The sequence below is a fragment of the Schistocerca piceifrons genome, chromosome 2 (assembly GCF_021461385.2).
Source record: "Schistocerca piceifrons isolate TAMUIC-IGC-003096 chromosome 2, iqSchPice1.1, whole genome shotgun sequence".
Taxonomy (NCBI): domain Eukaryota; kingdom Metazoa; phylum Arthropoda; class Insecta; order Orthoptera; family Acrididae; genus Schistocerca; species Schistocerca piceifrons.
Genome location: NC_060139.1, coordinates 976,284,481 through 976,310,007, shown reverse-complemented (window position 1 = coordinate 976,310,007; position 25,527 = coordinate 976,284,481). Strand labels below are relative to the sequence as shown.

General features: G+C 39.4%; 1 protein-coding gene across 1 annotated transcript in view; it reads right to left on the bottom strand.

Annotated features, from left to right (window-relative positions):
* LOC124776527 (probable ATP-dependent RNA helicase DDX46) overlaps window positions 1-25,527 on the bottom strand; it is a 172,942-nt gene that overhangs the window by 5,972 nt on the left and 141,443 nt on the right. The window contains exons 13-18 of the mRNA XM_047251554.1: window positions 22,433-22,552; window positions 21,956-22,344; window positions 17,046-17,196; window positions 11,573-11,684; window positions 10,562-10,687; window positions 3,461-3,627 (exon numbers count right to left, since the gene is read on the bottom strand). Of these exons, the coding sequence (XP_047107510.1) occupies window positions 3,461-3,627; window positions 10,562-10,687; window positions 11,573-11,684; window positions 17,046-17,196; window positions 21,956-22,344; window positions 22,433-22,552 (1,065 nt within the window). The remainder of the gene's footprint in view (window positions 1-3,460; window positions 3,628-10,561; window positions 10,688-11,572; window positions 11,685-17,045; window positions 17,197-21,955; window positions 22,345-22,432; window positions 22,553-25,527) is intronic.

Sequence of the window (25,527 nt, the reverse complement as noted above, 5' to 3'; positions counted from 1 at the left end):
TTGTTGCCTTCTGGATGGGGGTGTGCAAATAATTTTCAAGCACACGTTACCATGAAAACTCTGCTCAGCCTCATTTTTTCTGGATCAGTCTGATTCCAGTGGCACCCAGAGAACAAGTCAAAGATGAATTAGATCGGCTCATGGAATCCGGCATTGTTTGGCCTATTGCATCAAGTGAATGGGCTAACCCTTGTTGTAGCAAAGAAACTGTCGGGCTGGATACGCCTCTGTGGCGATTTTAAAGTTTCTGTGAATGCACAATCTATAGTGGATACATACCCGATACCGCACCCAGATAAATTCTTTGCAAAGTTGTTACAAGGTTAATATTTCTCAAAAATAGATTTGTCAGATGTCTATTTACAACTTCATTTAGATGAAGAGTCACAACTTATGTTAATTGTCAATACCCCTTTTGTATTGCACCAATACTTGTGATCGCCTTTTAGAGTTGCCACTGCTCTCACAATTTCTCAACATTTTTTTGAACAACTTACAGCATCTGTGCCAGGCTGACCAAATTATTTGCATGACATTGTAGTTTCCAGTGCCTCCACTGAGGAACAGTTACAAACTACCTGTACTCTTTTTTTTCTGTCCTCCAAGTGGCTGGGTTGAATTGTCATTTAGAAAATGTCAATTTTTTCAACCTTCTATTATTTATCTTGGGTTTGAAGTTTCTCACAAGGATCTCAAATCCCTGCATCAACATGTTTTTGCTACTGTGGCCCTCCCATGCCCTACAGTAGTCAAAGAACTTTGCAGCCATTACACGCGTTGCTGTGCAAAGGGCCTCCATTTCACTGGTCACTGGCTTGTGAAACCGTGTTTTCCACCCTTAAGACCATGTTACAGTCTGCACCAACCAGGCCTACACTTGGTCCTTGCAGTGGACGTTTCACAGTGTGGGTAGGGGGTGGTAATGGCTCACAGATGTCCTGATGGCTCTGTGTGATCTATTGCTTATGCCTAAAAATGCTGACTCCTACTCAAACTAGGTATTCTCAGATGGAAAAGGTTGCTTTGGCCATTGTATATCCTGTGAAGAAATTCCGTGCTTTTCACTATGGTACCAAATTCGATCCAGTCACCCGTCACAAGTCATTGGTTTCCTTATTCAGTCCTCCTGCGTCATTACCAGATAAAGTGGCACATCACATTTAACATTGGGCTCTTTTCATTTTGTGTTACAACTACGAGATTCATTTCCACCCTACAAATCAACGTGCAAATGCCGATGCTATTCATACAATATGGCTGACGGATTCATCACCTTCTGGTGTGTCCAACCCCCTATGTAATTATTACGCATTTCAACATCAATTCTCTGTAGTGGATGGTGTTCTGCTTTTAGACATGGAACATGTGACCCCTCTGGTAGTGATCCCCTCGGTGCTTATTTGGAGGTTCTCCATTTATTACAAGCAGATCACGGGGCTGTGACATGCACAACAGCGTTGGCCCGTCGAGACATGTTTTGGCCTCACTTGGACAATGACATTATCTGGCAGGTTGCCTCCTGTTCACAGAGTGCAGTGTACCGAGCAGCTCCACAAGCATCGTCATCTTGGCTGATGCTGTCACATGCATGGGACCATATATATGTCGATTTTGCTGGCCCTTTTCTCAATGTTTATTAGCTGTTGGTCGTTGACACATATTCTTATTTTCTGTATGTCATTCGTTGTGTTTCCACGTCCACAACAGCTACAGGCACAGCCTTGTCCAAAATGTTTTCACTCATAAGCTCACCCATGATGTTAGTGTCCAACAATGGTCCACAATTTTTATCGCAAGAGTTTGCGGCATTTTGCTATTCTCGTGATGTACATCACATCCTCACCCACCATTCCAACCGCAATCTAACAGTGAGGCAGAGTGCCTAGTGTGAACATTAAAAACTCAGATGAAAAGGTATGTTGCCACTTCTTCATCCAACACTGCCTTAGATCAGTTCCTCTCATTGTACCATTTCACGCGGTTCTGCAAGAAGAGCCTGGCACATCTCCTCCACAGGTGTCAGCCGACAACGCTGCTACATCTCCTGTGTGCTCCAACTGGACATCAATCCATGCAGCCACCGCGTCTCTCATAGCCTGATGTGGCTGTCTAGGCACGTGGTTTTGGACATCGTCCTAAATGGATTCCAGCTGTCATCATCAGATGCCCTGGGTGGCGTCTCTGTGACATCCTCACAGAGGACAGTCTCTGCTCAAGGTAACACAATTAGCTTCACGTTCGCATGAATGGGCAGGCATCCCCTAATGTCACACCATTGCCTCTGAGCCCATCCATATGGGAGTCGGATCACCTGCTGCTGCCGGTTCTCCAATCCCATGCAGTTGAGGGCGTCCATCATCGGTGGCCAAACCAGCAGTTCTTCTATTGCTTCCGACACCATTGTCAGGAATTCCATCACCTGTTCTTGAGCAACTGCTGATACCAGTACCATTAGCACTGCAAGCACTATCACCAGAGCTGATGCCCGAAGTTGACATAGAAACAGCCCCGAAGTCGACATATGGTTTGGCACGGGAAGGTGGGCACAGAAAGTTTCCGTGCCCAAAGCACTTCATCTTCATACCATATGCTCCTGTTGCAGCACGCCATCTCAGCCTGAGCACAGCAGACGAGGAGGACAGCATGGACATCTCAAGAATCTGTGACCTCCATAAGAGAGGAGGAATGCAGTGATACATGTGCGCACTTTCAAAAGACCGCAAGTGTGGCAGTGCTATGTCATCTGTAGACTGTAGAGGGTGCCTCAGACGTGTGTACACGTACGTACGTGTGCGTGTGTGTAAGAGTGTGTGTGTGTGTGTGTGTGTGTGTGTGTGTGTGTGTGTGTGTGTGTGTGACAAGAGAGAGAGAGAGAGAGAGAGAGAGAGAGAGAGAGAGAGAGAGATGACAGTCAGAGCCCACCTGGATCCCAGTCTCTCTAAGGCTGGCCGAGCTCTGCTCGGCCTCAGTTCTCTACATGTATAGCTACAGCTCTTTGTATACGTAATTGGTTCCTGTTTAATGTTGCTTAAATACCATGTTCAAGTTATTAATGCTTCAGTGAAATACAGTTGTGTTCAGTCTACTGGTTGTGTTGTACTAATTGTTGCTGGTAAGAACAGAATGCATATAATAAACATTCCTTCATACAAAAAATTTTATGGGTTGGCGTCTCTTTACAACAGTCATTAGTTATAAGGCAAAGATAACAAAAAATAAATTCAGCTGCAAGGATTTATAAAATATCATTTCACATTAATCGTACGGAACAAATAACAATCCAAAAACACAATCCAACATCATGGAAAGAGTAGAATAATCTATAGTTACAAAGAAAGAGATGGGAGAAACGGAGTTGGTGAAAGGCAGGTACACAGATATGAGAGAGAGAGAGAGAGAGAGAGAGAGAGAGAGAGAGAGAGAGAGAACGTGGGTGTGAGAGTGGCCCATGATGTATTACCGTGATAAGTGGCTGTGATCCACCTCCCTTCAGAATAGCTTCAGCAGCTTGTTGTGTGGCCCCCTTGGCCTCAGCTCCCAAGTTCTTAGCCATGTTGATGCGGGATGCTAATCTTCTAGCCAATTCCAACTTATCAGTTGCTGTGGGTCCCATTTGCCCAGGCAATACTGTAAAAAAGAGAAATTAATAAATGAACTGTTTACAGCTGTCAGATACTGAAAATAAGCAGATGAAATCACGTAAATGCATGAGCCAAGTAACACTACAAGGACGCAGAGAGGAAATAAATGTTAAACAATGTAACAGCAGAGGTTGAAAATATCGCTTCAGTTGTAAATTACTTTATTTTCACACGACTGGTTTCGGACTATTATAAGCCCATCCTCAGGTGTCGTACTGGAAATAGCAGAAGACGGGAGATAATTTTCACATGCCGCAACACACATAAAAGCCAAAAAAACAAATTTTTTTTCTAAAAAGTTTTAAAAACTTTTAAAGAACATTTTGAAACTGCCAGTTGGGCTAGGTGCTGTGAAACCTATGTCAATGCGCAATTGGCACCAGACAGTACTATGTACCACTGCCTGGGTAGGGAATATATACAAATTATATCACGACACTTACGCTGTGCTGTGGTCCCCCGAGTGCTGCATGTAGCAGGCACAGTGTGCTGCCTATGAGCACAGAATAGGGAGTAGCGGATGTGAACGAAGAGGCAAATTGCTAAACCAGTGTGGCAAAAGTGCTGCCATCTATTGACGGAGAGAAGAACACGGGACCACTAGCCCGGCCATTCACAATTTGAATTTATTGATTTACATTTAAAATGAAGGAAAAGCAAAAAATTACGTAAAAAATACATGATATAAGTTAAAAGTGCATTATGCGTAGTAAAGGAGCGTATTGAACAGGTCGGTCCAGAACAGTGGTAAAAATGAGTGGAAGGTGCGATATGAAATTATTATATAAACCATAAAGCACAATGAAACTTTACAGTCATCAGTTAAAAGAACATGCACATGTGTCATCAGTTAAAAGAACATGCACATGTGCCACTTCTATTTACAAGCTCTCGTTACTGATCAACAAGGGAAGTAGGAAACCTTACAGTCTATACTGTCAGAAAGTAATATGCCAATTAATAGCTAGCAGTGATAGCATTAAAAGGACACATTAAAAGTGGGGTCAATTTAAAACTGCTAACCACCAGCCGACAATTAACTGAGGCTTACATTAGATAAGACCTGAGACGCACTTTACATCATGAAAGGTAAATTTTTAATTAGTGGGGGCACAGATAATGCCACAGTACTATAATGTGCCATAGTCGTAGGATGAAATGAAAACATGCAACTTTTATTAAGAGAGGACAATTTTACAGCTATATAAAATGAACTGGGTGGACCTTGCGGACCTCACTAAAGAAAACAGGCATATGACGTACATTCGTTTAGCCTATTGAAGGCCATAAAAAAAACACTGACCTGATTAAAAATAGTATACATGTATGGCGTACAGTAATCAGAGACCAGAAAGAGAAGGAAATGAGGCTGGATGCTGCTTCAGGAAAGAAAAGTTATTCAGCAGGACTGCATGCTTATGCACAGTTTGCTCATTCAAAATGCCAGACGGATCACAGCAAATGCTGCGGATGATTTCTATTTCTTCTAAAATGTTTAAAACCAAGCCCTTACATTGAATATGTATAATCCTGCAACTTGTGTTTATATTTGAAATGGAATGGTTATGATCCTTCAGATGGTTAGTGAGAGTGGATTTGGAATTGCTAAGATCCTGACGCTCTCTGAAGCGTATGCTAAAGGAACGGCCAGTTTGGCCTACGTATGCGGAAGGGCACTCACTAAACTGGATGCGATAGATGCCCGATTGTGCGTAGCGGTTGTCTTCTCTTGTTTTGTGGTGCTTCAATAGGTGCATGACCTTATGCAGGGTGTAGAAGGCGGGTATAGCCCCCCCCCCCCCCCCCCTTCCTAAGCCATTTGCCAATCCTGTCAGGTATAACACCTACATATGGGATCCTGCAAAAATGTTTTTAGAGTTATCATTATTAGTAGATGACAGGGTAATCCCTTACAGATCGTTGGAAGCGCCTTTTGATTGCATTTGCTGATGAAGAACATCAACAACATTTGACTGGTAGCCATTAACATGTGCTATGAATTTAATGGTATCAAACTTGCACTGGTAATTTTCTTTTGAGAGAGGGACTCGGGCCGCATGGTAAAGCATAGCATGAAGAGCTGCCATATTTTGCTGCTTTGGGTGAACTGAAGAGCAATGAATAATAGAACTAGTCATAGTTGGTTTTCTAAATATGTTGAAGTGTACATTACTGTTCTGTAACAAAATTTCCAGATATAAAAATGGGAGTGTAAAGCCAGAGTGGTATTCTATAGTACACTGAATCTTGGGGGGTATTTTATTAAAGTCATGTTGAAAAAGTTGCAGCTGGGTGTCGGTCCCATTATATAAAAGTATGATGTCATCGACGTATCTTTTGTAGCATACTACTCTTTGAAGATGTTGTGGGTGGGTTGAAAAAAACTGATGTTCAATGAGATTGATGTAAACATTAGCTATTATACTGGCAATGGGAGATCCCACGGCTAACCCACCAGTTTGCCCATATATGGTGTCTTTAAAGACGAAGTAATTATGGTCCAGGACAATTCTGAGGAAATGAAGGAATTCATTAATTTTTTGTGAATCTAGACAAGAGAACATCCGTAAGTTGGATTCAATAATAGGAATCACCTCTTTAAAGGGAATATTTGTGTACATGCTTACGATGTCGAGACTTGCTAGATTCATATCACTGGTTTCAGTTACATGTTTGAGATGTGTAATTAACTCCTCTCTGTCCTTGATGGCATGATCATCATGGAACAAATAATGCTTACTGAGGAAACTTTGCAATTCCTTAGCCAATAAGTAATCTGGGGCATTAATAGTGTTGATGATTGGCCTTAGAGGGACCGGTGGCTTATGAAGTTCCACGATGTCCCTGAAAGTCGGCGTCCTCGGATACATCGGTATTAAAGTCTTTTTAAGAAATGGGGTGAATAACGCATCTGTTTCTTTAAGTGCCTTCTTAATTGGCATATTACTCTCTGACAGTATAGAGTGTAAGGTTTTGCTGCCTTCCTTGTTGATCAGTAACGAAAGCTTGTAAATAGGAGTGGCACATGTGCATGTTCTTTTAACTGATGACTGTGGCGCGTTGTTCCACATTGCCACTTATATATCCCCACTAAATTTAAAACTTGTTTGCCACTCATGTAAAACGAAAGTTTCATTGCACTTTACAGTTTATATAATAATTTTATATTGCACCTTCCACTAATTTTTACCACAGTTCTGGACTGACCTGTTCAATATGCTCCTTTACTATGCATAATGCACTTATAACTTATATCGTGTATTTTTTATGTAATTTTTTTGTTTTTCCTTCATTTTAAATGTAAACCACTAAATTGAAATTGTGAATGGCCGGGCTAGTGGCTCGGTGTTCTTCTCTCCATCAACAGATGGCAGCACTTTTGCCACTATGGTTTCCAATTTGCCTCCTCGTTTGCATCCGCTACACCCTGGTCTGCGCTCACAGGCAGCACACTGCACCCGCTACGTGTTGTGCTCCGGGACCACAGCACAGCATAAGTGTCATGATATTATTTGTATATGTTCCCTACCGAAGCAGTCATCCGTGGTACTGTCTGGTGCCACTTGTGCATTGACATAGGTTTCACAGCTACGAGCCCGGCCGGTGACTTCAAAATGTTTTTGAAATATTTTTTAGGAGCTTTAAAAAAATTTTATGAAAAAATTTGTTTTTTGTTTTTGTGTGTGTTGCAGCGTGTGAAAATTATCTCCTGTCTTTTGCTATTTCCAGTACGACACCTGAGGACGGGCTTATAACAATCTGAAACCGGCTGTGTGAAAATAAAGTAATTTACAACTGAAGTGCGGTTCCAACCTCTGCTATAATACTCAGTTGTGGATGTTCTTCCAACAGGATTGTTTGTTAAATGTAACATAATATAAAGTAGGTATATAATGCACCATAAAGCAAAACACAGCTAAATGGCAGTGGTTTCCAACTAGTAAACATGGAAAAAGAATATTTGTAATGGCAAATAACACATGTACTGTTCTGCACACTTATTTTACTTTCCCCCTCTCACTTGTCTCTTTGTTGACTATCACCGTCAGGTATATTTTATAAATAAACTGGAAGCCATCTTGATCACATAAATTTTTTAATGTGGTGACCAGTTTCGATCTTATTATAAGATCATCTTCAGACCTACAATGAACAAGAATCATTATAAATATATAAAAGACGAAATCGTATATTGATAAAAAAGTAAACAATGTTGATATACCACAGATATCTGCTGGAGGCAGTGGTGAATGGCAACCCTCTTGCTTGTGGCTGGTGGTATACTGTAACGTGAGAGACACCAGCTGCTAATTAAATAATTGAAGCCCCGTCCTCAGTCTCCGACATTATGTCTTGGATAGCCAACCACATAAGTTGCATTTCTGCCGCTTAAGAAAGTAATGTGGTAGTTACAATTAAGTCATTATTACCATCTACAGAACTTATAAAACAAGTTAAAATCTTATAGCTTATCAAATATAGTGTGAAAAAGATAATTACTGCAACATAAATAGTGTGGCCCTCTATCATGTACTGTTATCCACCAAAGCAAAGATGATAACAAGGATACCACTTGAGTAACCATGGCTACCCACTCGTCTTACTAGGGCTAAAGAGGCTGTCTATGGGGAAGGCGTCCTGGTCGCTTTAAGGTTGTCAGGGAGACCCAACGAAGGTTGATCAATACATGATATGGGTAAGTGGTATGGGCATGAGTTACTGTTACCATTAAAATTTTAATTAAAAGACATCTCGTCAAAATAAATGTTACATCTAGAATGCGACGTCAGTAGTGGAATGTAACAAAAATTTATGAAGTAAGAGCTATATTACCATTAAGGCCGTTGGTCTGCATAGAATGCAACGTGATGCCTATCATGAGTGTAAAATTAATGACATTATGCCAATAAAGAATAGATAAAACCACTGTCTGGAAGGTCATGTCATGGGTGGACAAAATAATGTCTGTGGTAACCATAATGTTATATTAAAATATAGTGTTAACAAATATACCAATAACCACTGGCATAGCAGGGTAAGGGAAAAAACATCCCTCGTCAAATAGTAAAACACAGATAAGTGACATATAGCGTATATAAGGCAAGAAAATTGATGGTGCACACACGCACTTAATCCAGCATAATATATGGTGAAACAACAGTCACCAATTAATATAGTACACAAAATATAAAGCATGATAATGTGATACTAAACATATTGAAGAGCAGAGGCACATTCGTCTGACGTAATGTCTATCCATATGATATGATAAAATACAATAGTTATGAACAAATGTGGTACGCAGTAGTGTAACAAACACAATTGGCAATAATTGTGTAGTAAGAGACTATTAAAAGGAATCGTTACAGCAGAGATATGGATATCGTGACATCTATACTCATCCAGACTAATGGAACATCGTGAAATGTGAAGTATTTTAGAATAGTTCCTCAAACAGATCAAAGAAATATTTTTCTCTGAAATTCAGTTGTTCATTAAGTAGAGTTTCTGGATCTTTTTTTCCAATGTATATAAATTTCCAGTTCTTCAAGGGTATTAAGCAAAAATTCTTTAGGGACGGTATGCAAGATACTCATACTGTTATTAATAGTCCCTTCATAATGCTTATTTTGGTTAATGTGTTGCCCGAAGACAGATTTACTACGTGATGTACCAGTAGTATATTCATTATGCTGGATTAAGTGTGTGTGTGTGTGTGTGTGTGTGTGTGTGTGTGTGCGCACCAATCAATTTTCTTGTCTTATGTATATGCTATAAGTCACTTATCTGTGTTTTACTATTTGACAAGGAATGTTTTTTCCCCTACCCTGCTATGCCAGTGGTTACTGGTATATTTATTATTTCGATATAACATTATGGCTACCGCAGACAATATTTCATCCGTCCATGATGTGACCCTCCAGACAGTGGTTTTATCTATTCTTTATTGGCATAATGTCATTAATTTTATGCTCACGATAGCCATCACATTGCACATCACATTGCATTCTATGCAGACCAACAACCATAACGATAATATAGCTCTTACTTTATAAATTTCTGTAACATTCCACTACTGATATCGCATTCTAGATGTAACATTTATTTTGACGAGATGTCTTTTAATTAAAATTTTAATGGTAGCAGTAACTCATGTGCATATCACTAACCCATATCATGTACTGATCAACCTTCGTTGGGTCTCCCTGGCAACCTTAGAGTGACCAGGACACTTTCCTCATAGACAACTTCTGTGGCCCTAGTAAGACGAGAAGGTAGCCATGGTTACTCGAGTGGCACCCTTGTTATCATCTTTGCTTTGGTCAATAACAGTACATGATAGAGGGCCACACTATTTATATCACAGTAATTACCTTTTTCACACTACATTTTATAAGCTATAAGATTTTAACTTGTTTTATAAGTTCTATAGATGGTAGTAATGACTTAATTGCAACTACAACGTTATTTTCTTAAGCGGCAGAAATGCAAATTATGTGATTGGCTAGCCATGACATTATGCTGGAGACAGTGGGTGGGGATTCAAGTATTTAATTAGCAGCTGGTGTATCCCACGTTGCATTACACCACCAGCCACAAGCAAGAGGGTTGCCATGCATCACCACCTCCAGCAGATATCTATGGTATATCAGCGTTGTTTACCGTTTTATCAATATACGATTTCGTCCTTTATAAGGATTCTTGTAAATTGTAGGTCTGAAGATGATCTTATAATAAGATTGAAACCGGTCACCAGAATAAAAAATTTATGTGATCAAGACTGCTTCCAGTTTATTAAAATAATTATAAATTGCTGTTTAATATAATAAGAACTATGTTCTTTAAAATGTTGAACATTATATTTTAAGTCACAGAAGAAGAGAGTAATCTGAAAAGAAGGAACAAAATCAGTAACCCACCTCCAGCCCCTGGAGTTACACCAATTGGGGCTTTAATTTCTTTGACAGTTCTCTTGGGTGCAAGCATGTTTTCTATTTGCTGATCGATATCATTCTCCAAATCTTCATCATCAGAATCCTGCAGACCTAGAACATAAACCAAACATAGAATTAATAATGCTCCAAGAATTGCGGCTACAACTTACACAAATACAGCCACTTAATATCATGATATCAACGAGAATATTTTTCTATGAATATAATAGAGGGAAACATTCCACGTGGGAAAAATATATCTAAAAACAAAGATGATGTGACTTACCAAACGAAAGCGCTGGCACGTCGATAGACACACAAACAAACACAAATATACACACAAAATTCTAGCTTTCGCAACCAACGGTTGCTTCGTCAGGAAAGAGGGAAGGAGAGGGAAAGACGAAAGGATGTGGGTTTTAAAGGAGAGGGTAAGGAGTCATTCCAATCCCGGGAGCGGAAAGACTTACCTTAGGGGAAAAAAGGACGGGTATACACTCGCGCACACACACACATATCCATCCACACATATACAGACACAAGCAGACATATGAATATGTGTGGATGGATATGTGTGTGTGTGTGTGTGTGTGTGTGTGTGTGTGTGTGTGTGTGTGTGCGCGCGCATGCGCGCGCGCGAGTGTATACCCGTCCTTTTTCCCCCCTAAGGTAAGTCTTTCCGCTCCCGGGATTGGAATGACTCCTTACCCTCTCCTTTAAAACCCACATCCTTTCGTCTTTCCCTCTCCTTCCCTCTTTCCTGACGAAGCAACCGTTGGTTGCGAAAGCTAGAATTTTGTGTGTATATTTGTGTTTGTTTGTGTGTCTATCGACGTGCCAGCGCTTTCGTTTGGTAAGTCACATCATCTTTGTTTTTAGAATATTTTTCTACATTGATACAGACTGATTTATTTAGATCTGGTTAGAACACAATATTTCCACTGATAATGAGGGCTGTTGAGATCAAAACATTTATAATGAGAATAAACTACTTACCCAGTGCTGCTTTTTGGAATTTCTTTTTTTCACTGACCAGCTGGGCTTCTGCCTCATCAAATTTGAAGCCTTTTCCACTGAATCCACCACCTGTGTGTACTTTTTTGCCCTCCTGGAACAGCAAACATTTCTTACAGCAAATTGCAGGTAACTCACATAGAAACAGAACAAAAGCCAAAACATGTACAAGTTAGACACACTTGCTGGGTAATTAGACCAGGCTTCAGGAAAGGGAGACTGTGTGCTGAGCTGATTGATATTAAGGATACTTCAAAGTACCGACAAATTTGTCACCTTTTTCAACTTTAAGGACAAACATAACATTTTGCACACTTCAGAAGAGCTTAGGGCAAACATAACATTTTGCACACTTCAGAAGAGCTTAGGGCAGACAGGAAGGCTACAGAACAAATCTGCCACACTCTCACAGACACGACAGCTTGAGTGGATTTGTTATTCTTAGTGAAATATCTGAGCCTTCTGAAGAACATAAAGGAGTTTGTCAAGGAGACGGCATGTCCCTGCTTCTATTTAACACAGTGTTAGACAAAGTCATCAGAGAATGGGCAAAAGAGATTGAGGGAATAAACATTGGAACCTGGGGACAGAGAATCGAAGCAAAGGGCCTGGCTTTTGCTGATGATCTTGCTATCTTCACTGAGACTAGTGAAGAAACCAAATCTGCCATAGAGAAGTTACACAAGATAGCATCCAGTTTTAGATGTTCCATGCTATTCTTAAAACATTTGAGATGAATATTGTGACAACCTTTCACAAGGCATGGCTATTTTCTTTGCCTTTGTCAAGTCCAATTTTGGGGTGATCAGAGGCGTCCGATTCCACCCGTCGGGTTTGACCCGTGACGTAAGGCTGTTGTGGTGTGTGACGTCACGACTGCACAAAGTTTAGTTTGTGAGTGTCGCGTGTTTGTAGATCTATTGTTGTGCTGTCTGTGGTGCTCTCCGGTGGTGTGTTTGTGAGTTGTGCCTTTGGTTTTGTTAGTGGTTTAGTGTGCATTTGTGATGTGTTTGTAGGTGGTGTACAGTTGTGGTTGGTGGTGCTCTCTGGTGGTGTTTGTGGGTTGTGGGTTGTGTGTTGTGTGTCGTATTGGGTTCATCTGAGTTGTTGACGTTGATGGGTTTTGTGCCGGTGATTACCGACTGTATAGGGGAACATTTTCCAGTGGGTTGCCGGTTTAGTTTTTGGTTTTTTTAAGCTAATGTAGTGTAGTGTTTGGTTTGTTGTGTCCGAATTATTTAGATTATTTTTATTATGTTGTTGTTAGGAATGGATATGACCACCAAAATCAACAGTTTTTGGTTGTGAGGCATGATGGGCAACAGTTCAATGTTGCTTATCAAATTCCTTCAGCTTTTTGGTCTGCTGGCCGAGTTGGTGAAGTGTGCTGTATGCGGGGAAAATATGATGCTAACAAAAGTTCCAGCATCACGGACCAGGGATGGCTACATGTGGAGGTGCTGGTGTGATAACATTTGGCACTCCATACACCCGAGTATCTGGTTCGAAAAGTCTAGGTTGGGCATGCGTGAAATTGTCTTGATGAGTTATAATTTTTGTTATCAGTCCTCTCACAGTTTTTGTGCACATGAGGTGGGTGTGAGTGAGTGGACAGTTCTTGACTGGTATCCTTTTTGTCGTGAGGTTTGTTCGGAATATATTAATTACAGGGGTAAGTTGGGTGGGCCTGGAGTAATTGTTGAGGTTGACGAGTCGCAGTTTGGTAGTAGGAAGTATGGGAGGGGTAAGCCTGTGGTTGGGTTGTGGGGGTGGGCGGGTGGGAGGGGGGGTGGGGGGGGGGGAAGCTGTGGTACCGGGGTCTGGGTATTCTGAATGTGTTTTTAGGGTTGCTGAACGGTGTACAAAGAGGGTGTTAGTGGGGTTGATTCAGGAGTGTGTAGAACAGGGGAGCACTGTAGTTTCTGATGGGTTTGCTTCTTATAGTGGGTTGGGTCAGGAGGGTTACCATTACTTAGTAGTTAAACACAACATTGAGTTTAAGAAGTATCAAAGTGGGGCCTGTACAAATACTACAGAGGGGTTTGAGGGGCTGTTAAGCCGAGGCACTCTTCCAACTTTCAGGGTCATTTAGATGAGTACTGTTGGCGGAAGAGCGTCCCTGAGGGTTATTGTATTTTTAGGGTTCTCTTAAGGGCTGTTAGTAAGATGTACAGGCCAAAGGTTGTGGGTTAGTTAGGTTTGGGGGGGGGGGGGGGGTAGGCTGCGGCTCCGGGGTGGGGGATTGTTTGGGGAGGTGGGCGGGTGGGGGTGGTTGTGGATTTTTTTGATTTTGTTATAGTTTTTTTAGTTGTACCTTTTTTTATGTGTTTCTTTGGTTTTGATTTTTGGGGTGGGGGGGTGGGGGTTGGGAATTTTATTTGGTTGTTTATTCTGTTGGTGTGTGTGTGTGTGTGTGTGTGTGTGTGTGTGTGTGTGTTTTCTTGTGAGTTGCTTGGTTTTTCGTTAATTTTTTTGTCTGGTTAGAGGATTTGTGGATTATGTGTGGGGGGGTTTGTTGCTGGTATTGGTGGGTTGGTTTTGTGAGCTGTTGATCTGTGAAGGTGAATTGGAGTATTCGATTCCAATGGGTGGTTGTAGTTGTGGGTGGTTTGGTATTGTGAGTTGTTGTTGACTCACATGTAGGTCGTGGGAAGAGTTCAATTCCGATTTTGTTGTCGTCGGTGTTTTTTTTTGAGGGTGCAGTGACTGTGGAGGTGCTTGAAGTTTTGGGTTGTATGTATTGGTATTGGGAGTTTCTGATGAACTATATAGGTCAAGGGAAGAGTTCAATTATGATTTTGTTGCTGTCGGTGTTTTTTTTGAGGTACCGTATTTACTCGAATCTAAGCCGCACTCGAATCTAAGCCGCACCTGCGAAATGAGACTCGAAATAAGGAAAAAAATTTTCCCGAATCTAAGCCGCACCTGAAATTCGAGACTCGAAATTCCAAGGGAGAGAAGAGTTTTAGGCCGCACATCCAAATCGAAACAAAGTTGGTCCATTGTAATACAGTTTAGGTCGAATGAATGACGATACAGCTACAGTAGTTTGGTTCGAGTTTTAAGCTTAGCAGTTAAGCTTTACCATGTAGCCATTGCTATGCGTCAGGTGCTCCGTCCGTATTTATACGGATACCATTCCTTTATCACGTGCTTCGTCTGGTTTGAATTGATTGCTTATTTTTCTTTGATCTGGCAAGTGCCGTTCTCTTTGTTATAGGTTTTCATGTCATTCTAAGCTGAAAATGCATTACTGTACTGTGTCATGCATTGTTTGTCGCATTCTGATAATGAGTGTTTACGACCTGCCGCCGCTCGCAAAAAAAAAAGAAAGAGGAATAGTCTCATTAGCAGAACAATGGCAAGAGACTGCTTGCTATTTGCTGTTACTTACACTGGTGCTTTCTTTGATAATGATCAACAAGAACCAAATAATGGACTGCGTATGATAGAAGATGTTCTGAACGAGAGTTTAGCGAAAATTTTTCTCCGGTTGAAAATCTTTGCAGACACCTCTGTAGTACATTACATTCTGTACAGAAATTAGTCATCTTAGATTTAAAAATCTTGTCAATTGCCGTGCTTCATTTCTGACTGTATCACTATTAGGCATAAGAACAATACGAATATAAACATGACATGATATGTATATTATTCCGCGTTTGCTGTTGTCTCACTCTAGTTTCGTAGTTTATTAGGCAGACAGGATTTAAATGAGATAGCAGCAAACACGAAAGAATACATGGCAAAATGTTTATATTCGTATTATTCTTATGGTGAAGAGAATACTGCATATGATTCACAATTCATAAAACTTCTTATTAGCAATGATCTCTTGTCCCAGGTAGGAAAAAATTCAGACAAACAATCTTGCCAGTCGGATTTTCGTAGTACGCTGAAATGCTGCTACATTCAAAGATGAACAATACAGAATTTGTATTTACTTCGTTGGATAATGTATGAAAATGCAGTGGTCGAAACTCGGGGCGGTGAAATAGCTCGTCTTCCACTTTTTTTTTTTTTTAATTTACTGACGCAGGGGTTTTGTCGCCAGTATTTATCTTTGTGCCTGCAAAGCATACCTGTGTAGCGCTACATAATTCGACGGAAGAAGTTAGTTGTGGCGGCACCTACCAACATTTTTCGGGACTGCCGCTTACTTTGCACTCGATTCTAAGCCGCAGGCGGGTTTCTGGATTACAAAAACTGGAAAAAAAGTGCGGCTTGGATTCGAGTAAATACGGTAGCAGTGGCTGCGGAGGTGGTTGTAGTTTTAGGTTGTATGAATTGGTATCGGTAGTTTCTGTTGAGCTATTTAGGTCAAGGGAAGTGATCACTTCCAGTGGATATGGGTTTTAGTCGATTTTGGGAAGGTTGTGGTTGTTTTATTTTCTCGTTTGGTCTAGTGGCATGTGTTTATTTTCCCCCGCTTGTCCCGTTATTTTCATTATATTTTTGGAGGAATATGTGTTTCATTGTTTTTCAAGCTATTTTCGTGTTTGTTGTCATGTTTACATAATGACGTCATTGGCATGATATGGGAGCTGTTGTGAATTGTTATTTGCGCCATATTGGTGACGTCATGGGTCAAAGCAAATGGGTGGAATTGGACGCTTCCGTGAATCCCAATTTTGTGCTCCATCTCTAATTGACTATGCATGATATGACACAACATTCTTATTTTTTTCTTCTTAACTGCAAAATGCAGTATCTTTGCAACCGTAACACGAGAAGAAGATCACGAATGAACAGCAGTAGAAAATATTTTCCTATGGCCCTCTCACAACAGCCACTAGGCAACCACATCAAGTGATTTAGGGAAATTATGAAAAACCTTAACTTGGACTCTGATTTGAACTCCCCCTTTTCCTGAATACAATCCAGAGCTTTAATAAGTGTGTCATCTTGTTTGGTTTGGGAGTCTGTAGTTTCTGTCAAGATGATGATGCTGATGCATGCCAACATCGGATGTATTTGCAAAAATGTTTAGTGACAAACTAGCATTTTAGTGAATGAAAGCACAAGACACACTACTCTGTTTTATAGTCACAGAGGGGGAAGTGTATGTCTAAAATGAAAATTTCAGACACCCCTGTCATATTGGTCATTTGTTAATGTATTTATATTTATTATTCTCCTGCCCTATCCTTGAAATAAACACAGGGAAGCATTTACTTTTAAGGACAGCTAAAACATCTTAAACACAGCACATGGGACTAAGTCAAAACACAGATACCAATGAACACAATAAGAGACTGGTTGACTGAATTACCTCAAATTAAAAAATAAAGAGCTGTAAAAAGACCCGGTCATAGGAGAAAAATATATGAAAAAGAAAAAGATTGTCATAATGTTAGTACAGTTAACCCCCCCTTATCAGCCTCAGCTATTACAGTCCACAAGCCTACTTTAATACAAAGCTCTGCAGTTACTTATTTTTATAAACTATACTTACGGCAGCTTGTCTAGCTCTGTATCTGTCCCACAATATCCGTAATGGGTCAGGCACAGGGACCTGAGACAATTCAAATGCACGAATTATGTCACCGGCATTGCGTTCCTGTTCTGGTGTTATGAATGTGTATGCATAACCTTTATTACCAGCTCTGTAAAACAAAAATTCATAGTTACTCAAGTATTATACAGCTTCTCTCCTGTAATAAGTAAAGCAATGTGGAACAAATACATGACAAAGATAACTGGTTGGTACTATCACACTCCGTGTTTCCCACATTACGAAATTGTACGCAAATGTTAAACGGAAGTAATTATAATTTGAGTAACATCATTTTGGCAATTACATTGCACCACAAACAACAAAACACCAAGAAATTATAGACTCATTTTGTGTAATGAATACAGTAAGCATTGGAAGAAACAATTCAAAATCCCTATCAAACAACATCAAAAGCTGTAATTCATACCAGTTCACAGTTAAATATTATTGCTGCCTGAGAATCTGATGTTGATATAAAGTCCTTCTGTTGTGGACACTGAAACAGTATGCTTTTCCTTAAAAATTAGGTAGCTGATTTCAAATATACTCTTTAGCAATTAAATAGCTGTTATGCTGAAGACAATGGGCTCCTGCTGACATAAAAAATAGAACAATTCAATGTATCATGTGACCAGTGCTAGATAACGGGTACCCCTAGTGTACTCCAGCTCTGAGGTTGAGCAGGCACTGAGCTTCTCATATGCATTATATCAAGGGTATAAGATAAGTACCTAGTTTCAGGAAAAGCTGGCACCACTGGGGAAAAAAGGAAGAACAAGTTATATGTTTAACATTATTTTCCAAAGAAATCATCCTGGCATTTGCCAATAGTAATTTAGGAAAAGCAGAAAAAAATCTTAAAATTAAAATGGATGGATAAAAATTTAAACCCAACTTCTCTCAAGTGTGGCTCCAGTGTTTCATTCACAGTGCCATCATCCTCACGACCACTGCCTGGGTCAACTGCTGTGGAGAAGAACACGCTGACGACGGGCCACCAGTGATTACCAAACATCATAACAGATGGTAGGACAACACTGAAGTAAATCACTATCCGATTTACTTCTGATCAAAAACAAGCGGTGAACAGTTGTACCATCCAGAAACATCTCCTTTCTATGGATTACACCCTACACACTTACCTCCACTTGTTGCACATACAAATTGTAGCAATACAGGTCAATTCTTACAAAAAACTAAAAAACAGGACTCAGTCACTGTTAATAATACTACTTATTTCGAACAAATAGCATCACTGCCAGTTCTGAACTGACAGGTTCAGTGTCAGATAGCTGTTCATGTTTGTAATTACATTTAGATGAACTGCATGCAATGACCCAGGATTGATGCTTCGTAATCTTTAATGCATCCATCGATACCCGTTTTCTAAACTGAAATTACTGGTATCATTTTGTGTAAATTTGTGCATATCTCGGCTTTTTCAGGCGAGCTTGTTGTATCCATATTATTATCAGTTATTAGGCTTCCTTTTTCCTATCTGAACTTTATTTCAGCATTTTTATCTACTCAGAAGACAATGTTAGTCATCCAGAGATTCTTACATTCAATTAAAACAGAATTGTTTAAAATAATAATTATAAATATTAATACAAATTATATTCTGCAATAACACCTGAATTTCTACTCGGACTGTGTTGGCAACGTAATAGACTTGTTATAGCCATGTTTGCTGTTAATGTGTGAATTTCAAGATATTGGAAAGTATAATGAAAAGAGTTATGGGCATTATGGATGTGGCAGCAAAGTTCACAATAAAAAAGTGGAGTCCTAAGACAAGTATTTCAGTCTTTCATAGCAACAAGCCCAGACTTCAGTCTTTTAAGTACTTTCATGGAATTTAGGTGCCTGCAGACACTGATGCCACAACAAGATAAGTTGAAATAATCTCTTTTTTACTGTTTTCTACTTCCACTGCTGTTATAATATTCACATCATTGCAATAAATGTCATAATACAGAACAATAATACACAACAATAATAATTCCTCTACACTATTCACTGTTAATTATTGCTCAATAGTAGTCATGGGGGTTAGATGCAGATGTGATGTTGGCTGTTTATCACAGTGGTGAAAGTTCCTTGGGGTGGTGGTGCCCAACAGCAAAAAACAGTGTAAGAAAAAGACAACTTCATTGTAAGGGGCTCCAATAATGAACTAAAATGACAAACAACTTATACTGTACAAAAAATGAACTCTGATTAAACTGAACAAAGTACTCTTCATTGTATAAACACTGATCACAGATTATTTAGCCATGAACTGTCATCAACTTTGACGAGCATATATCACAGACCAGCTCAATTTCAACTGCAGTTTTTGGTTCACAACCTAGTTACAATACAAAGAACAAATTTTGTTTTGTTCAAGTTGATAAGAAGTAAATAATAAAGAAGTGGGGTATTGAAACAAAAAGTGGCAAGTAAATACATGAATACATTACTTCCACACTACTGAATTTTGAAATAATTTTTTTGGCCTTCAAGCGTAGGTTAAGGAAATTATTGCAGACTTAAGCAATGAGGGGAGAACAACTGTTCTCGTAAAAATTCTTGGAGAAGACTCGTAACTCATGTGGCATGACACCTAGCATTAGAGTGCAAAAAAAAAAAAAAAAAAAAATTTTGAAATATTTTCTATAACCAGTTCAAAAGCAGATAATAATGATTGAACATTTCTTACAAAAAAGCTATCTAGGCTTGAATAGCAATTGATATTAAGTTCTATGCAAGTCAAATGTTCTGCTGCACAGCAACCTTGTTCCCAGTGCACTAATAAACTTTGAAAGCAATTGCTCAACACAGATGTTTAAAGAACCTAGTCCAATTCAGACAGGGTGTCACAATTATAATCTAGAGTATGTGAAGAGTGCCAACATTGTAAAAGCAAGGCAACACTCATTAACTCATTACCACACAGCGAGCAGAGCCACAACAAGGAGCAGTGTGACAGCACCCAGAATGTCATTACGCAAACTCTACAATACAGAGTATCAACATGCAACATCTGAGCTACACTGCTCCAAGGCATTCTAGTACTGTTGAGAAATGCACAAGCAGGGAAAACTGTCTGTAAGTCAGACACCACAGTGCAAACAGAATCACTGACACTCCAGTGAAATAAGTGCAAATGGCCACATAATCTGCTACACTGACATAATGTCTGGCTTTAAATACCCCGTTTCAGACATCTCATCCTCAGTGTCTGGTCATTCCATCTGCATCAACTATCCTGATAAAATGACACTCTCACTAGTTCAGTTTAACTCTGCTGGTGAACCATGTGGTGGTGCTTGCTGCCTTCTGAAGAATTCAACAATGATACTGCTACCTGCAGGCAGCGGTTGGACTTCACTGCTCCTCACTTCCATTACTGATCGGTCACATTTGTGACTGATACAAGATGCAGACCTACTAGGCCTTCCTCTGATGAAGGCCCAAACCAACTGACTGCAAGCTGCCATCAACTGCTCACTGTGTGGGCACCTGAGTGCCACCTTCCTGGCTCTATTCCATGTGTGCTGATAGAGCCCTGGGCTTCCACCTAAGCGTGCATCTTCGAGAGCACTGAGACCCACTGTATCACAGAGGTGCATCCTAGGTCCGCCTTGCTAGTCCCTGCTGCTACACCCTGCACGGCCTTAGTGCCAGACAGTGTGCCCGACTTGCTGCAATCTAAATGAGCTGTCAGAGTACTGTGTCTAGCATTCCTCACCAACAACTGAGCAAGAAGCCCAGCCCATTTCCACTGCACCCAAGAAGTCATTATTCAATGTATCAATCACATTAATAAAATGTTACTACTTCACTGATGCCTTTGGGCATAAGACTGGAACTCTCACCAGCTCATGGAGGTTGGTCTCCAATACTTGTGACATCACCACCTTATCTGTTCAACACAGACGCCCACTGACCCTGACCTGAAGGGTGAACGTTACAGTTCACGGGAGGATGATGATTTAACTACTGAATGCCCACATTGCGTATAAGATGCTATGATAGCAGTATCTGTGTTTTTTATGTGAAATCGTAAGTGCATGTAGGTCAGTCAATAGTAACATCTTTTACAGTCAATAAGTAGTCATGTACCTCTCCTGTTCTCAGCACCAATAGTTTTGTAAACACAGAATAAAAATGGCTTTAAAAGCTGTGAAATGTAGAAACTTCCATCCACAAAGAAAGCTGCCTAATCTGTGGCCAACGATCTACAACATGAAGATATCTGCATCATGCTCAGCATTCTACTTACAGCCTAACATGATGTCACAGAATACAACAGTATGACTTTGAAGTCAAATCAGTTGCATCACGCTATGGATAAAGCCAATTTGCGTACTGCAATTAACTTTTAACATTTTATGCTGCAGGATACTGGCCTAGGAAGATTTGCAGCTATCAATAAGTTTCAACTGTGGAGAAATCTGAAGCACGAACCATATTCTGCTTATTTTATTCCACCTTTGCAATACAAAAATTTCAATAATAAATATTGCAGATGTATGCTGTACAATTAATATCTACAGTCAAAGTTTGGTAATCACATCAATATTTGACTTAGCAGTGTGGCAAAACATGTTTCCTGTTAATTTAGATCAAAACTTAATCTTTTTTTATTTGATCCAAGTTCGGTGTTGCACAATATAGCAAATTTGTGAACTGGGTCCATTTCCTGTACTAAGGTCAAAATTAATCTCCAGCCAGCAAATTTTATACAACCAGCTCTAAGCGCGAAAATGCCCACCTTTATGTTATAAAATGTAAATACAATAGAATTTTGATTTACTGCCTACAATTTAAGACAAATCTTTTCAGTAAATGTCAAATACCGTATGTTGAATTAATCAACTCGCCTGCCTGTTCGTCCACAACGATGTACGTAATCTTCATAATGATTTGGACAATCATAATTAACAACAAGAATGAGATGTTTGACATCAAGTCCTCTGGCAGCCACTGACGTTGCTACAAGCAGTTTGACTTTTCCTGCTTTGAAATCCACAATAGTTGAGTCTCGATCAAACTGGTCAATTCCACCATGCAATGACATACAGTTGTATGATGCCTTCATCAGATCTTTTAATAAAGCATCGGCATTTTCTTGCTTATCAACAAAAACAATGACACTGCCTTGTCCTTGGTAATGCCCAAGTAATTCCAAAAGTTTGAGGAATTTTTGTTCTTCATCCAAAATCACCACATGCTGTTCAACATCACGACACACTATACTGCGGCCACCAACCTGAAACAAATAGCAAAACTTAAATACTCAACAAAACTGCCAACACATTTCTGAAAATGGGCTACAAAGGTCTCTCAGTCTTACATACCTGAACTTCAACAGGTTTTGTGAGTATTCTTCGTGCCAATGCTTCCATTTGTCGAGGAAAAGTAGCACTGAACATAACTGTTTGTCTATCTGGTCGAATATTTTCAATTATTCTCATCACCTGGAAATGTGATCAACAATAAAAGTTTTTTTTAATGCAACATGCAGACTAGTTTTCCACACATCTACAAAAAGAGGTTACCATGTGGATCTTTATACCATGCTGACTAGGGAAATAACTAATGAAAGAAATGAACCTGTGCAACAAAATACTGGGAAGTTAAAAAAAATTTTTAAAAATGGGTGATGCAGAAGATTAACAGAGAATTAACAAGTGAACAGAAATGGAGCATAGTTAGACAACAGCAGATAGCAACACCAATTCAGAAATGCAAAAATAAATTTGTATTAGTAAATAAAATTATGAAATGCAAAAGATAAAACAGTCATTCATGGCATAAACAGGATAGCATCTATGCTACTTGGAAGATGTGTAAGTAAAAAATTTTTCTGTGCATGAGACCACACAATAGCGGAAAATGATATTTCAAAATGGTCACCACAAAATGAAACAAATTATTCAGGTTAGTTTGAGTTATGGTGTAATCCTTAACATAAATCATCCAACAAAAGCAAGAGTGGTTGCCTTTACTCTAGGATCAGTATAGCATGCTAAACTGCTGTAAAAATATCAGCAAAAAGAATTTTTCGTGTGCTACTGATGCAGCCATGAAGCTGGAATGCTGGCTTCATCACTAATAATCGGAAAGAAAAGACTGGGACAAGCAATGAAAACACTCTGACTTCCCTCCACCTAGCAAAGCAAAGGTACATTATTACCCTGGGGAGTGTTCCAATTGTGCCAGCATAATTCTAACAGAATTCTGAAGACAAGATAAAACTTAGCAATATACCGGGAATCTAACAGAAGGTGTTTTACCACACGAAATGACTCATAGTCCTAGAGAAGGCTTTCGAACACTGAAAGTGATGTGTGTTACGCATGAATCAGCCAGCTCATCAAACCAAGTTGTGCATCAGAAAATAACAGATATCACTTATTATGTATATCACTATGAATTATTAAACACTGATTATTACTAAACTTTGTATAGCCTTTTGTAATGATAATAGTTTATGACAGAACGAATTTCAGTTTAATATCTAAAGTAACTTTTGATACATTCAAAATCTTTCCTTGATAAATAACTTCATGACAGTCTAATTTGTTGTGTGTAAATGTCAGTGAAGAACTAAATACTTGATCATTAAATAAGCAAGTAAACAGAATTTTAACTGAGCAAGCTAAAATTTACATAATAGTATTAGTTTCAGACAGCTACCATTATTTTATCTGTTGAATGACATTATTTTCATTTGTTCTATTTTCTGAGACAATGACGTGGTGAATGCAGTATGTATCCGGAGTATGGATCATCGAAATTGTTAGTAACTAAGTGTGAATGATTGTGGGGTCCAGATCATGTATCCTTCATGTGAGCCACGTACATGGGGGAACATGATATTTGTAAATTAGCCAGTTTTTGGTACTCCAGAAATATACTATTTCCTCCCGTCCATCAGGTCAGTATAAAGATAGGTTAATTTGATTTTTTAAAAATTTTTTTCAAATGTATTAGTTTGTATTTATTTTGTAATCTGATTTTAGAACTGGGATGGTTGGTTGGTTTTGGGGCATGGGATCAAACAGTGAGGTCATGGGTTCCATCGGATTAGCAAAGGATGGGGAAGAAAATCAGCCATGCCCTTTCAAAGGAATCATCCCGGCATTTGCCTGAAGCGATTTAGGGAATTCACGGAAAATCTAAATTAGGATGGCCATAAGTGGTTTCAAACTGTTGTCCTCCCAAATGTGTGTCCAGTGTGCTAACCACTGTCCCACCTCATTCAGTAACTGGGATTGGCTGAAAGAAGGAAAGTACCAGGTTATGTAAACTGAAACAGGATGGTGGTTGGCTACTGTGTTATCTGGTCAATCAAGAGGATTTTCAAGCATGAGTCTTGAGCAGTCCGTGGGCAGCTGTTGTGGTTTAAGGTCATGTACCCAGAGCACTAATCATCTTTTTGGAGATTGAGTAATAATTGTTTTATGAAGAACTGAATTAATCTGTAAATGTTTATGATCAGTCGTGGATGATGTCTACAGAAATACCATTAACTTGTGAAAACTCAATGTGATAATACAGAACAGATATTTGATGCATGAATTTTTCTTCATTTAATAACTACAGCTAGAACTTCACATGTATGAGTGTAAGACATCTTTTCTATGTGCCCTATTAACATATGTAGTGCCATTAGTTTCTTACACCTTTTCTCAACTGAGGAACATTATACAGGATGTCACAGGAGCACTGGTCAATATTCAGGAATACAATAGGAACGATCATTTGAAGCAGAAAAGTCTAGTAAACATGGACTCTACTAAAGCGCATAACCTATGAGCTATGAGCACATGTTCATCACTGCTACTGTGAAACTCTTCTATTTAAGAAGTTCTATTAGCTTTTAAGGTATGCATTTTACTGCCTATGTTTACTGTTTTTTTTTTTTTTTTCAATGATTGTTCCTGCCATATTCCTGAATAATGACTAGTCCTACAGACACACCTTGTACATCGCTTCAGGGCACTCTGTCACCAGTTTGAGTACTTTTGATGTTCGCAGAAAGATGAAAGATGTTGCGCTGCAGCAAAGAAGAGTGGCAGGAGGAGATGGGGAAAGCTTTTTGGGAGGTGGTATGGGGGGTTGGGGGTGCTGGACTGCAATATTATCAAGCCCTACAGATTGAAGTTTAAGCAGCGAAGCTGATGAAAGATTTTTCTCTTTCTTTTTCAACTTTTTTTTTCAGCTTGATGGAGTTCTGCATTTCTTGCTAGTTCATCCCAATACTTTCCACTCAATATACCTACTACATCTAACTTGCTAATAATCTTTCATACTTGGATCTTTGACAACCTCTGGAATATTGATATCTGACATACAGCAAATCACTAATTGCCTTTCCACAAATCTTCATTGCTCATCTTAGTTGTGTTAATTCTTACATCAAAGTTTTATTTATTAATCTATCCAA